The sequence below is a fragment of the Hetaerina americana genome, unplaced genomic scaffold, assembly GCF_022747635.1.
Source record: "Hetaerina americana unplaced genomic scaffold, ioHetAmer1.1.p SCAF_83, whole genome shotgun sequence".
Lineage (NCBI taxonomy): Eukaryota > Metazoa > Arthropoda > Insecta > Odonata > Calopterygidae > Hetaerina > Hetaerina americana.
Window position 1 is genome coordinate 1,300,094 of NW_027287461.1, and position 14,240 is coordinate 1,314,333.

At 39.0% G+C, this 14,240-nt stretch overlaps 1 protein-coding gene across 7 annotated transcripts in view; it reads right to left on the bottom strand.

Moving 5' to 3' along the window:
- Positions 1–7,392: 7,392 nt before the first annotated feature.
- Positions 7,393–14,240, bottom strand: part of Dhc64C (dynein heavy chain, cytoplasmic) — a 95,975-nt gene continuing 89,127 nt past the window's right edge. For all 7 annotated transcript variants that reach the window (XM_071597249.1, XM_071597248.1, XM_071597250.1 and 4 more), the window contains 6 exons: positions 13,974–14,179; positions 9,014–9,142; positions 8,681–8,878; positions 8,433–8,601; positions 7,989–8,085; positions 7,393–7,741 (listed from right to left, as the gene is read on the bottom strand). In XM_071597249.1, coding sequence (XP_071453350.1) covers positions 7,567–7,741; positions 7,989–8,085; positions 8,433–8,601; positions 8,681–8,878; positions 9,014–9,142; positions 13,974–14,179 — 974 coding nt within the window. In that variant the 3' untranslated portion in view covers positions 7,393–7,566. The remainder of the gene's footprint in view (positions 7,742–7,988; positions 8,086–8,432; positions 8,602–8,680; positions 8,879–9,013; positions 9,143–13,973; positions 14,180–14,240) is intronic.

A 14,240-nucleotide genomic window follows, 5' to 3' on the forward strand; every position in this document is an offset into this window, starting at 1 on the left:
CATTGCGCTAGTAAAGATTGAAGACGCCAGCAAATATATTCTTGTTGGTAATATGCGCGGTGTGCTTTCATCAGTCATTTTCTAAACACTTGAACAAGCAAATTTACACTTCTTTCAAAATTAATTATCGATACACATCTAATGAGTGAATTAGCACAAAGCAAGCTTCTTATTTAGAACTTTTCACCCTAGTGGTAATTCCTAGGATATGATATACTACACGTATGTGAACTATATAAAAGTCCAGAGTAAGGCAGCGTTTAAATTTAAATTATCCAGTAATTCACCGTTAAGAGTAGAATTACCTCACTGCTTCCCAATGAGCTAGTGAACTGAAACAGGGAAAGGTGTCAGAAATGTCACGCTACTAAATCACAGTTTTTAAAACATTTATGCACTTTCTTTTACCATTATACCATGGATTTGCAAACGATCAATAATTCTGAATGAAATTCCTACCCCTTTAATAACTTCACCAAAAATTGGATGTAAAAAATCTATTTAAAATTGGATGTAATAACCTATTGAAAAATTTAGTGAATTCCGCTATTACCAAATTTCATTGTACGACCTGTGTCTCAACATATGATGTCATATTCGGGTGATATGCTGAAAATTTATTCGTTCAATAAAGTTTTTAATGATGGAATTACTAATTTTATCATTTTTCTTAGAATTCACAACGGAGAAATTCCACAGTGTCAAACCCAAAACAGTGAATTTGATAACCATACATTATTAAAGATAGAATTTAAATATTGACGCCATTCGGCCTTCTTCACAAAAACGAAAGTGGTTGTCCGATTCCTCGAATGTCACGCCAACCCCTGCCCAGCACATCCTCGCACCCCCTTTCCTGCCTCCATTACTCGATAGACCCTTTATCTCTTCCCCACTCCCCCCTCGAGCCTTGTTCTACGAAAAGCAAATCCTCGCTCGTCTTTCAAGATTAAGTTTGACCCATCCTTATATACAGGCATGCAAGCCGTACCCTTGGTGCCGGTGATATTCTGCTGTAAGTACCCTACGACTCTCAGTGAGATTCATAAAAGAAGAAATAAATCAAGACGGAGACACGAACGAAAAGGTCATGACGCTCTCGCCGCATTGTGTGTCTCCTAAGGAGAGCAGAGTTCTAGTTTTATTTATTTTATCGTCTACTTTTTGACAATGTTTCATAAAAATACTCTGCGATGGCGTTTAAAATGGTAACACGTGCAAAATATCTGATCGAAGTATTTATAATGAAAACACTATGTTGAATCGTTTTCATTATTTCCTCAAAATGGCGAGTTGACTATTGGGCCCAATAAAAACCTGCTTACCGACCGGTAAAGCTCTAATAACACTAAAACGAAAGAGGATAATTTATGTAATGTTAATGCTAGGTATCGAACTGCTCTAGAAAATTTAGCATATTAAATTTTACATACGTCAAGCGTGCGTCAACCTATGCACAGTGAAGGGTGAAAGAAAACCTTTTTTATCAATAGCAGCAGTAGTCTGACAGTCAGCCGTAGGCCTTAGATGGACCGTGAAAACCTAACTAAGCTCTACTCTTCTAGACATTGTCTTACGTAAAATACCCTTGGCATTACACTAAATCATTCTTCACTAAAAGGAGGAGTTTTTGGGGGAAGCGACGCGTCACCTCCCCAATCACTTACCCCTTTTAGTTATCGGCGTAAAGCTGAGATTTCTGCGTCATTAGGGATAGGTAGTTGATTCTGTAGGGGTAGAATGCTCGTGGAATGGGAGAAGGGTGGAGAAAAACCCGGCTACTCTTAACAAAAGACGCCAGGAGCACCAGAGGTCCCATCCATTGGACAGCGTGCTTCACTTGAGGTGCTCCCCACAAGGTACCGAGTTAGGGAACGGGACACATCTGAAAATTTCTTCCATCGCCGAGATTCGAATCCAGACATTCGGATGGGGAATCTTGTACACTATCCACCACACTAGCCCGCCTGGATGGACGACTGGTCTTGGCATTGGTCCGGCAAACCGATATTCTGTGGTTCAATACCCATCCTGAAGATCCACATACTATCACCTAACACTACACAATTATACTCATATTTTCTTCCACTATTCCTCAAAATAACGACGTCCTTCGCGGCCTGGAAAGAATTACTATCGTAGGAAGCTGGTCAATCACTTTGTAACCATGGGTACCAGAAGGAATGAATTTTTCACCCACTGCCTTCCAAACATTAATCAGTTTACGAGAGGGATTGCGTGTAAGCTCAATTAACACTCGCCCAATCGGTGACCTACAATTAGAACGATTTTAATGCTGGCACGAAATTAATTACAGTCACCCGTGAAAAGTGTAAAGAAAGCGTATACCTGATGAAAAGCTGAGGTGAAAGGCTCTTGAAAAGTGATGCCATCCCTTACATCTTTACAATTTTATTTCCCAATCCATCCGATCGACTTGTATTTTTGCATTTTCCTCCACAATCGTTTTCCTTCACTCGACGTTCCTCTTCGCGTATACTTTTTTACATGCGCTTACAAAATGCCAGACGAGGAAGGCAAAAACAGTCTAACCAACCGGATATAATGAATCCTTCTCCCGCGCAATACTCGGTGACAACACCATAAAATATGAGACAATTATTATTATTAGGCATTCAACAATTTACTACTGTGCCCGAAGTTATGCAATCAAGCCATTAAATTTCCTTGACATACTTACTTTCAAGTTGTATGCTACTGAGACGGTATTCGAGGTAGTATGTAGAATCCTACCAATCTTACCTCGAGTCTAATGGCATTTACAACGACAATCGCTCTATGTGACTTTCCCAGAAGTTCTCCAGGAAATTATTTCGTCCGAGTTGGGATGGTTCCCCAAATACCGTTCAGTGAGTCAAATCTCGGGGATACAGATTCCACAGATTGCGAGCCAACTACAATTTGGCGGCAATCCCAATTACGTGAGACAATTGCTCCGCTCAATCTCACAGTTTGATGTAATAACAGCGATGTAACTTCCGATTTCACACAATTTTGGCCAAATTCCGTAATTATTTGTTCGTGCCTTTCCAAAGTGTACCGAGAGTAAGTACAGAATGAAGGCATTAATTTAAGTGAGCATGAGATAGAGGATTTATTCTCATTGCCATATTAGCATAATTATACGGTTCCGATGAAAAACAGCCAAGCACCATATTTTGGAATCCTGTCCAATTATTATTTTTATATCACTAACCCATAGTGTCACTAATTCTCACTATCATGCACGTTTAGTCCGCATCGACAATCTCTATTTATTTCCTTTAAAATCTTGCTAAACCAAAACTTTCGAATGCTTATTCTGAATTACACAGGCTCTGAATTCCAGAAAGCACGCATCGAAATCCTCAAGGACTGATCACAACAAGCAGCAACGAGCAATCAACAGATGTTAAAGCACGTCGTTGCTTACTCTCAATTCCAGGTTGTTCGTTGGTAAACAGCTTTTGATGGGCTCAGTTGATACTTGATTTAATTGGATCCTCACCTTTCGGTTAATAGCCTCCTCATTTCTCTCTCCCTCACCTCGAATAGCACTCTCCATCGCAACTTTGCCCTTATCGGTCGCGACCTTCGACCCCTCTCTTATCCCCTCCATTTCCCCGGAACTAATGTTATCTTTCACCTCACCTCTGAATTAAACGCCAGATGAGCACTTTGACGGGCCACGCTGATTCAGATATTCATCCCCCAAGGGGCTTAACAAACCGTAACTTCCCTGGACCGCCCCCGTCTCAGGGAAGCGTCCGAGGAAAGGCGGCGATCAAAGCATCAGGAAGGTCTCCAGTCGCTTCAAGTTTCCCGCTCGGCTTTTCCCCGGTGGGAATTAGGGGTGCAGATTAAGGAAAGGGAAAAAAGCTCTTACCCCAGAGACCTTCGCCATCTTTTGAAAATGTGGAAGACTGCCCAGGGACGATGCGATAGCCAGAACGGTTACTCCAGTTTCGTCCTCAGTAGTGTGGGCTAGATACTCGTATGTTGGGGAGAGAGATACAGAAACATTGATATTATAAATGATTAATGTTAATCGTACGACATTAAATAACAAAGATGTTGAGCCACCAGGAAATACGGCACATCGATTTGGAATGTACATATATACGGTATTTATGCAATGCCAATGAAATGCGTGACGTTAATGTGAAACACGATGTCGACAGGTTAAACGGTGTCAGTGAGATACGCGATATCAATGAAACACACCATGTTGATATAATTTCCAATGTTAATGTGATTTGCGACACCTATGTAAAATACGATATTGATACAAAGTGCGATGCACGAATCGTTATAAGGTAATGTGGGTTGAATGTAGCCATTTACATTGCTGTTTCGATGCATAGGCTCTTTAGCGACACAGTTCATTAGATACAAAATGTTCAAATCTGAATACCGCAGTCCTATCCAACATTTAAGTGAACGCCAAAATAATACTCACCTCGAAAGATCTTCCCTCGATTTTCAAGAGACAACCGGAACTTATGCGGGAATCGGCTTGTGTGTTATACGCCAAAGATTATACACTTTTAGCAGTAGTATTTTGTTAAAATGGTACGCCAACAACAGAGGCCATTTGGCACCACTTGTCGAATAATAATTATTAAGTTATTATACTACTACAAATATGTATGTACATATAAGCATAATATGCAGTCAATGCCGATTTCATTAAAAGAAAAAGAGATAAAACTTAACTTCAATATTTCAAATTATTTTGAGCTATAGGAATTTTCTCTTTACAGTTATCTATCAAAATAACTGAAGAAGGGGATACATTTGGGCAAATGGCATCGTTTCAATCTTGATTTGAAAGCCATCATCATCCACAAGGCAAGCCATGAAATTGGATTTATTGTAACAACTAAGGATATTTTAAAAAATCATAGGCACTTTGAAATTAAATTACAGTATTTTTCCACGAGTACTGGAGCACTTCATCATTGTTCAGATATACATGCCACAAAGCAATCAGGAGGAGGAAAACGATAGGGTGTATATGATCAGTTTGAGTATATAATAGAGGATGTTCCTGCAGGGAAACAACTGATAGTAGAGGGAGATTTGAATGCATCAGTAGATGAAAGAGGTGGGAGACTGCACTTAAGGTATGGGGAATAACCACGGGGAGAAAGCAATTGAGTTCTGCAGGAGACAGGGGTTAGTCATCACCAACACTTGGTTTAGACACCGCAAAAGGCGTAGGTGTACATGGAAAGTGACAGGTGACTCAGAAAGGTATCAGTTGGGAGCATATTCTGGTAAGGCACAGGTTTAGGAACAGTACGATCTATTCGTGCAGCTTTCTGGAAGCGGATGCGGACCAAAATTCTGTTGTAATTAAGTGTAGCGTCCATTACAAAAAGATAAGGATGAGGAGGCAGGTTAGGAAATTGAATGTAGAAGCATTAACTGGATTGACAAGGAAGGAGTATCAGCAGGTTGTAGAGAAACTCATGAGTGAGGTAAATGAGCCGAGTACTATCAAGGAGAAATGGGAATATATCAAAAAAGGTATATCAAAAGCCTCAAAAGAAATTATAGGACCTGTTAACCGGAAAAGGACAAGGAAACCATGGATTATGGATGAGATAATTAGAAAAATACATGAGAGAAGGGAATGGAAAAATGTAAATACAGAGTTAGGTATAAGGAAGTACAAAGAGTTAAATAATAAATTGAAACGGGAAACAAATAGAGCAAAAGAAGCGTTGTGGAAGATGTAATGCGAGGATATGGAAAGTTTGCGGATGACTGAAATTGGTGCGCTATACCAAAAGGTTCAAACAATATCACAAAGTAAGAAGTAACTTGTCATGACAAATGGGGGGGTTACGGATGCTAAAAAGATGAATGACGGCACTGCTTGTAATGAACTTCATAGCCAAGGTTTGGCAGTCAACAATAACCATTTCAATTAGTAATTTCTTAAGAACGAGGTGTTACCAGGTAACTATTAGCTGTGATGATGATAGTACTGTAAAAATAATGTGAATTAAGATAGTGATTGCACTTGACCTTAAGATAGTGAACACTTGAAGAACAATTGCAGTACATAGAGGAGTACATAAGTCTAGTAAGCAATTATTAGACTCAGGACCGCAGAGGATTGATGAATGAAAGGCAACGGAAAATTAGAAAAAGCAAATATATTCTGAAAAGACAATGCAATAAAATTGTACATTTGTCAACTTCAAAATTGAAATGAGGATCATCATGAAAAGACAATTGCATAGGCTGGGAGCTCTGGAAAACCCACATAGCTAATTACTTTGGTTGACTGGATAAATGAAGTTCATTAATACTCGAATGCATAATAATGTTCAAACTTTTTCGCAGGATAAAAACTGCAATCAATCACATAATCAATTTAATAGTTTTAATTTCCTAAATTTACACCTTCCATTGCTAATTGCGGCCACTTCATAAACAAAAATATGAAGTATTATCTATAGTACCCAATTAATAGTTCTACTTTCTCTCCAGGTGTCTTTGTGCTGTCGTAAAATCTCAATGCAAGACCAAAACATCGACTAATAAATAGCAATATTGTAAAAATCAAAAATACATCTTAAAATAAAAATTGTCCACTAACAGATAAAAATGGAAATGAAGTTTCTCCTTAAATAAATGAGCGCATAAATGAAGTAGATAAAAAGGTTTATAACATTTTCCATTCTTCTTTATTATTCAAGGGATTACAATCCCTCAACACTAATTGTTTCCTAAAGAGAATTTGATAAGGAAGAAAAACTTTAAGGGGTACACGAGCAAGAAAGACATTTCAAAAACTAGTATTTGTTGTTGGCTGAATACTTAGTTGGTAACTCCCTCTGTTATCTTACCTATCAATAAAAAGGAAGGTCTCCTACAATTACATAAATTTAACTACATGTATCATGGTGGCCTTCTGTAAAAGGGCAGGTTTTGGATTGATACACTACCTTTTTCAGCACCGCCCAACAGTGTACAAACTTATATCCTACTCATTACACTAATTATCATTACTAATAATAAGAAAGATCTTATATCATCTAACTTCATGAATTTTAGTATTATGTCCGATATTAACATGCCTTTTTTTATTCATACAAATGCAGACAACCATAATATATATTATTCTTTCATGGTCATTAAATGCTTATGCAGTAGGTACATTTAAGTGATAAAATCTTTTTTTTTTATTATTTCAAAGGAATTGCAGGCAATGGAGCAACAGTAACTTGTAAGAGTCATTCACTAACGCACATTGTAGAATTAACAAAGTTTAACAGCTCAATAGGTATTCCGTTAATAAGTATATATAACTAAAAGGAGAGCTAAACACAACTATGAGATTTTAGGATGGCTTTTATAAAAATAATCACAAATAACTCGTAGACAAAGCAGTGCAGTTTATTAAAAATCAATAGATTTAAGAATAAATAGAATAAACACAATTAGCACTTGCATTAGTGCACAATAACGTGAATAACAAGCCAATTAAAAATCCTTACCAAGGACAAGATATACCCATGAATAATATAATTAGCAGCAACAACTAACACTTTAATTCAGAGCTGTGGAGGTAAGAACTGCCACTCCTCGCTCATAAAAGCTATGGTGATCTTGGCCAGGGGCAATATTAAGATCAAAAGTAAACAGAAGTTCAGTGCGAGTAGAATTTAAGTAAACAGGGAGGGAGAGCTTGCTACTCTGTCGAATTTCATGGCCAGTTGATGCTCTGTAATGAGGACAAAGGACAAAACATTGAGAAAAATGAAACAATGTTCCAATTACATGCATAAAAGTATGAAAGGTAAAATAGTCTGAGAAACAATATTAATTACATATATTTTGCTATGCAGTATAGTTTTAATTATGTATATTGCATGCAAAAAACAAAAGTCACATCATTTAAACACAGACATTAGCTAGTGGCTTTGGTGAGGTAATTTAACAGTTTGATGATAAAAATAATACACATTTACCTGACCCAACGCAGAAGTGTTACAGGCAGTTCAGTCATAATAGTCGACGTAAGATGAAGTTGATTATTTCGACAATGCGCTCCTTGTAGTTTCAGTCCTGCACAACAGATATAATAATTTTATTCACTACCATTACAACATGCTGACTTTAATTATAATCAATTACATAAAATTATATTTTCATCTTATATCTAGCAGCCTTTCAAACATGAGATATTTAATCTCTTTGCGAGTCCATGATATACTACAGATGGCGATACCCCTTAAATTAACAACCAATGGTAAGACTATTTATGCCACATAAATATGATAAATATTAATATAGTTAAAATTTACTATTTGTAATCTGAATAAAATAGAAAAATAATACATTAAACATGTTCCAAGACTTTACTTTCATCCCCATGAAAAAATGTTAAAAGGAGTCTAAAGAAAGTCACTAACCTATAACAGCAAAACAACTGTCATCACATGGTGCATCTGCACCATCAGTGATTGTAACATCCAAGAGAAGCTCCTCCAGTGGCCAACTATTTGCTTGAGCAATGCATTGACGAGTGGCTGTCAGATAAGCCTCTGGGTTAAGAAGACCTCCAAGCCAGACATGGAATGTCTAATCAAAGATTAAGATTATCAACCACATGATGCACAAATTTTTAAATATTTCACAAAAAAATCATATTAACACTTACTTTTAATTCTTTGGCTCCTCCCTGTGACACCAAACGAGAAACCTCTTGCAACTGCCTGATTCGCTGGCTGAAGTCAGTCACCCACTGAATCACAGTACAGCCCCTAGGCACTGTATAGCACCTCCAGGATGGTGGAAGAATTCCCTTCACCAAATCACTCAGCATTGAGCGGTGGTAATTAGTTTGTTTCTTTTCTCCCTAAAGTCATCAAAAATAAATCTTGTGGTAAGCATCATGAGAACTAATTCCACCTTCGTAAGAATGCTATTTCATTTGTTCTTTAAGTTAATTCCTGTGTAATATCATATCCTTCACTGCAAACCATTGACATACCTGGCAAATCATGGCAACGTCTTCAAGGTCATGAATAACATCCTGTAATAATTTGGCCCCAGAGTTGACTTCCCTTTCAAAGTATCTGTAGAGAGGATCCTTGATATTCTCTACTGTTCTTCTCAGGGTCTGTAAACAATGGCAGCAAACAAATATTAACCTAATTAAAAACTAACCTATTCTTGATCAATAAGTTTCAAAATTTTCCATATGTGCCAACAAACCCTATTTATCCAGCAAATTTGGTGGATCCAAGATCATGAAAATAACATTATTAAGAGCATTGCCCAAGATACAGATAATACCGAATGATTCATGATTGATGTTAATTGTTAATAGCAAGATGTGCATATACAGGATGCGGCAGTTATCTCCAAACAAATTTCAATTTGAATATCCAACCATATTGTAGTCCCACTGAAGGTCGCGATTGGAGGTCTTGAAAGCTATAGGCATCTAGTAAACAGTCATAACCTCAAAATGGCTGAGATGTTACTTACAAGTGCGGTGTACAATCAAAGAGCCGCTATTATCAACAGTGTAATTGCTGGGCGTTCGATAGAAATAGTTCCATTCTTCGGGAACTGCAGATCAACTGTTAATGATATTGTGGCTAAGTATAATTCTTCGGAGAAGTATGGGGGCGGTTTCGCTAACACGGCAAGGATACCTCATTCAAGGAAACCCTCAGGTGCTGATTTCAGAGGAATTTTGCAAATTTTGAAGAAAATCCTGAAACCATGGATGGTAACTGTGGTCTCGAGGAAACAGGATCTCTTGCAACAGGATGGTGCACCAGCTCATACAAGTCATTTAGTTCTAAGCTGGCGCTCAGATAACATTGGCATATTCTGGTCAAAGGAGTTCTGGCCCCCGAATAGCCTGGACTTGAACCCCCTTGACTATTATGTTTGCAGCACAGTCAAAAGAGCTACCAATAAGACGAGGCACCTTAATGTTGCATCTCTACACACTGCTATCGTAGTAGCATTTGGGAATATGGACAGCGCTGTTTTAAAGAGTGCGTGCGATCTATTTAGGACAAGATTGGAGGTGGTCATTGCAGCTGAAGGGGGTTACATTAAGTAATAATACTCTTGACAGATACAACTACTTGTATGCAAAAGGATTTCCACTTTCATTTGTATTTTTTTAAATACATTTGCTTTAAAACTAAAGTTTCATTGGTCTGGAATTAACTGCCGTACCCTGTACTTCTGGTTAGACACAGGTTTAGGAACAGTGTGATAAATTCGCACAGCTTCCCGGGAGCGGATGCGGACTCTGACCACAATTTAGTTGTTATGAAATGTAGCATCCGTTTCCAAAGATAAGGCAGGGGCGGCGAGTTAGAAAATGGAATGTAGAAGCATTAAATGGTTTGAAAAGGAAGGAATACATACAGGCGGTAGAGGAAATCATGGAGGATGGTAAAGAGCCAAGTACTATCGAAGAAAAATGGGAATGAATCAAGAAAGGGTTGTCTAAAGCCGCAAAAGACACTATTGGAACAGTTAACGCTAAAAGGACTAGGAAACCATGGATCACAGATGAGATGATTAAAACGATGGACGAGTGGCGAAAATGGAAAAATGTCAATACAGAATTAGGCAAAATGAAGTACAAAGAATTGAACAATAAATTGAGGCGGTCAACAAATAAAGCAAAGGAAGCATGGTGGAAGACGCAGTGCGGGGATATGGGAAGTCTGCAGAGGAAGAGTGAAATCGGTGCACTGTACAGCCAAGTTAAATCCTTATCGGGAAGTAAGAAAGGGAGATCAACGATAGCAGTTAGAGATAAGGCAGGTAAGGTAGATCCAAGAGAGATGGAAGGAATATGTAGAAGAACTGTATAGTAAAGAGCTTAGACCAACAAAGTTAGACATTGAAAAGGAACATGACGTACTACCTTGATCAAAAAGTTCCCGGAATAACCACCGTGTGGCGCTCTCATCGTTCCGATTTGAGTTCTGTTTTTTATGTTAAATTGGTACATCTGTTGTTGATATTCCCTTTAAATCTTAGTGTCATAACTTGACATTTGCAAAAGTTACGTAGCCAAGAGTACATCTATCTCTGTGTGTGTTGGCGATTTTTTACAATTGCAGAAATGGATTTAAATTTGCAACAACGAACTTTTATTAAATTTTGCGTAAAAAACGGATTTAGTGGCGCATGGACGTTGGAAATGTTGGAAAAGTGTTTCGGCAACGATTCTCTAAAAAAAACGGTCGTTTACCAGTGGCACGAGCGGTTCAGAAGTGGTCGTGAGTCAATCGAAGATGATGAACGCAGTGGCAGACCATCGACATCGAAAGTCGGTGAAAAAATTGATAAAGTAAAAGAAATGTTGGTCAATAACCGCAAATTAACCATCAGAGAAATAGCGGAGGACTTGAACATTGCCCATGGATCCGCCCAAGACATTGTGGTTAATGATTTGGGTTTCCGTCGTGTAGCAGCAAAGTTGGTGCCAAAAGACCTCAATTTCATGCAAAAAAGAGACCGTGTTGACGTCGCAAAAGACATGATTTGCGAGGCTGAATCCGATCCCACATTCATCAAAAGGATCATTACTGGAGACGAGACGTGGGTTTATGAGTACGACACGCAATCCAGACATCAGGCAAGTGAATGGCGTTCACCAAATGAGCCGAGACCAAAAAAACCACGTCGTTTTCAGTCAAAAAAGAAGGCAATGCTGACGATTTTCATGGATTACAACGGTGTAGTGCATCATGAATTTTTGCCAGAAGGCCAGACAGTAAACAAAGAGTATTATTTGGGCGTTATGAGACGTTTGCGTGAAGCAATTCGCCGAAAGAGACCAGAAATGTGGGCAGAAAACTCGTGGATTTTGCACCATGATAACGCACCGTCACACAGTGCTATCATTATTCGTAATTTTTTGACGAAAAATGCAACAAATACCATCCAACAGCCACCGAATTCACCTGATTTGGCTCCCTGTGACTTCTTTCTGTTCAATCGAGTTAAAAAACCATTACGGGGAACGCGTTTTAGCAGCCGAGAGGAAGTAATGGAAAAATCGCAGGAAGCACTGATGGACATACCGAAAACCGAATATAAAAAATGTTTCGAGGATTGGATCAAGCGCTGGCATAAGTGTGTTGCAGTCGATGGGGATTACTTTGAAGGGGACAATACAGATTTAGATGAATAAACTTGTATTTTTAATTTTCTGAATAAATTCCGGGAAATTTTTGATCAAGGTAGTAGAGGAAGATAGCTTAGGTCCAGGCATACTCGACGATGAGGTAGAAAGAGCATTAAGGGAGATGAAACTAAATAAGGCTGTTGGGGTGGATAACATTCCCGTGGAACTTTTCAAATGCTTAGGAAAATGTGGGAGGAAGAGGCTATATGGGCTGATCCGTAGTATTTATGAGGAGGGAATCTGGCCGGAAGACTTTGTGAGATCAGTTTTAATTCCTATTCCGAAAAAGGTAAAGGCCACGTCATGTGAGGACTACAGGACAATTAGTTTGATATCCCACGCAGCTTAAGTTGTTCTTAGGATCATAAACAAAAGGATAGATAGTAGGGCAAATGATTACTTAGGGGATGATCAGTTTGGGTTTAGGAAGGGGAGAGGTACGCGTGATGCCATTGCAGTAATGAGATTATTAATCGAGAGGAATATAGAACACAATCAGGAGGTATTTGCCTGTTTCGTAGATTTCGAAAAAGCGTTTGATAGAGTGAATTGGGAAAAACTGATGAGTATATCGTAGAAAATAGGAATAGATTGGAGGGGAAGGAGGCTAATCTGCTACCTGTACTCAGACTGCTCAGGTGCGGGTGGGAAACGGGGAGTCCGGATGGGCAGTGTTAGGAAGGGGTGTAAGGCAGGGTTGCCCATTATCACCGCTGCTGTTCAACCTGTATGCAGAGGAAATGATTAAAGAGGCATAGGAAGAACTGGAGGTAGGAATAAAAGTGGGCGGGGAATTCGTAAAATCAGTTAGGTTTGCTGATGACCAAGCCTTAGTTTGTCAGTCAGCCAAGGGGCTGCAAGCATTGCTGAGTGAATTGGAAATTCAGTGCGACAGGTATGGGATGAGAATCAATATTAATAAAACAAATGTTATGCAATTTTCTAGAAAGAAAAGGCTAAGCTTAACATTAGAATAGGAGGGCAAGAACTAGAGCAGGTAGAACAGTTTACCTATCTCGGTAGTGTTTTGGACCAACACGGTCAAGGTAGTAGGGACCTAAGGAGAAGAATTGCGCTAGGCAAAAAGGCTTTAACGAGGAGGAGGGAGTTGATGACGGGGACGTTGAGTAAGGATATTAAGAAAAGACTCGTAAAAACTTTGATATGGAGCGTAGCTATGTACGGTGCGGAAACGTGGTCATTGAAGCAGGAGGATAGACGTAGACTGGAGGCTTTTGAAATGTGGGTGTGGAGAAGAATGGAGAAGGTAAAATGGACAGAGAAGAAAACAAACGAGGAAGTACTTGGTATGGTGGGCGAAGAGAGGGGTTTGTTGGGAGCAATCCTATGGAGGCAGGAAAAGTGGCTGAAGGGGGTATTGACCGGCAGCGGGATGTTGAAGACTGTAATTGAGGGGAGAATGTTAGGCAAACGAGGAAAGGGAAGGAACAGGATAGGGATGTTGGAAGGGATGAAGAGAGGAAGAAACTACTCAGAGCTGAAGAGGGACCTGATATAGAGTAGGATGATGGATTTTGTGATTTGTTGGGAGTAATAAAATGTTTGTTTGGTAGTTGTGTCCATCCAAAAACCTACCTTAACCGGTAGATTACCTTTAAAAAAAACCCTGTACTTCTAAGACTCCGATTGGTCTCCACAAAAACAATTCTAGCAAAAACCTCAAATATATGATTCTTTACCCAGAATTAAATCTGACTAAGTCCTCAATTGCTCATTCACCAAAAAATTTTATTGCAATTTACATAAAATCGATTCTCACCTGCAAGGATCGAGGAAGAAGTTGCAGCCATGTGGTTGCCGAATTGTGAAGGGTTCGCATCCAAGATGGACGCCCATCAATTTGTGCAGGCACTTGATCACTTCCCTCCACTTCTCCCCCAAGGCTAGAGAGGCCACCACTATAAGCCAACTCTTCATCATCTTCTAACTGTTGCATCTTAAGCAGCTTGCTCACCAAGTCAGTGCCTAGAATAGAGGAATTTTAGGCATGAATGCATTATCCTAGAGAAATTAATTAAAAATGAAA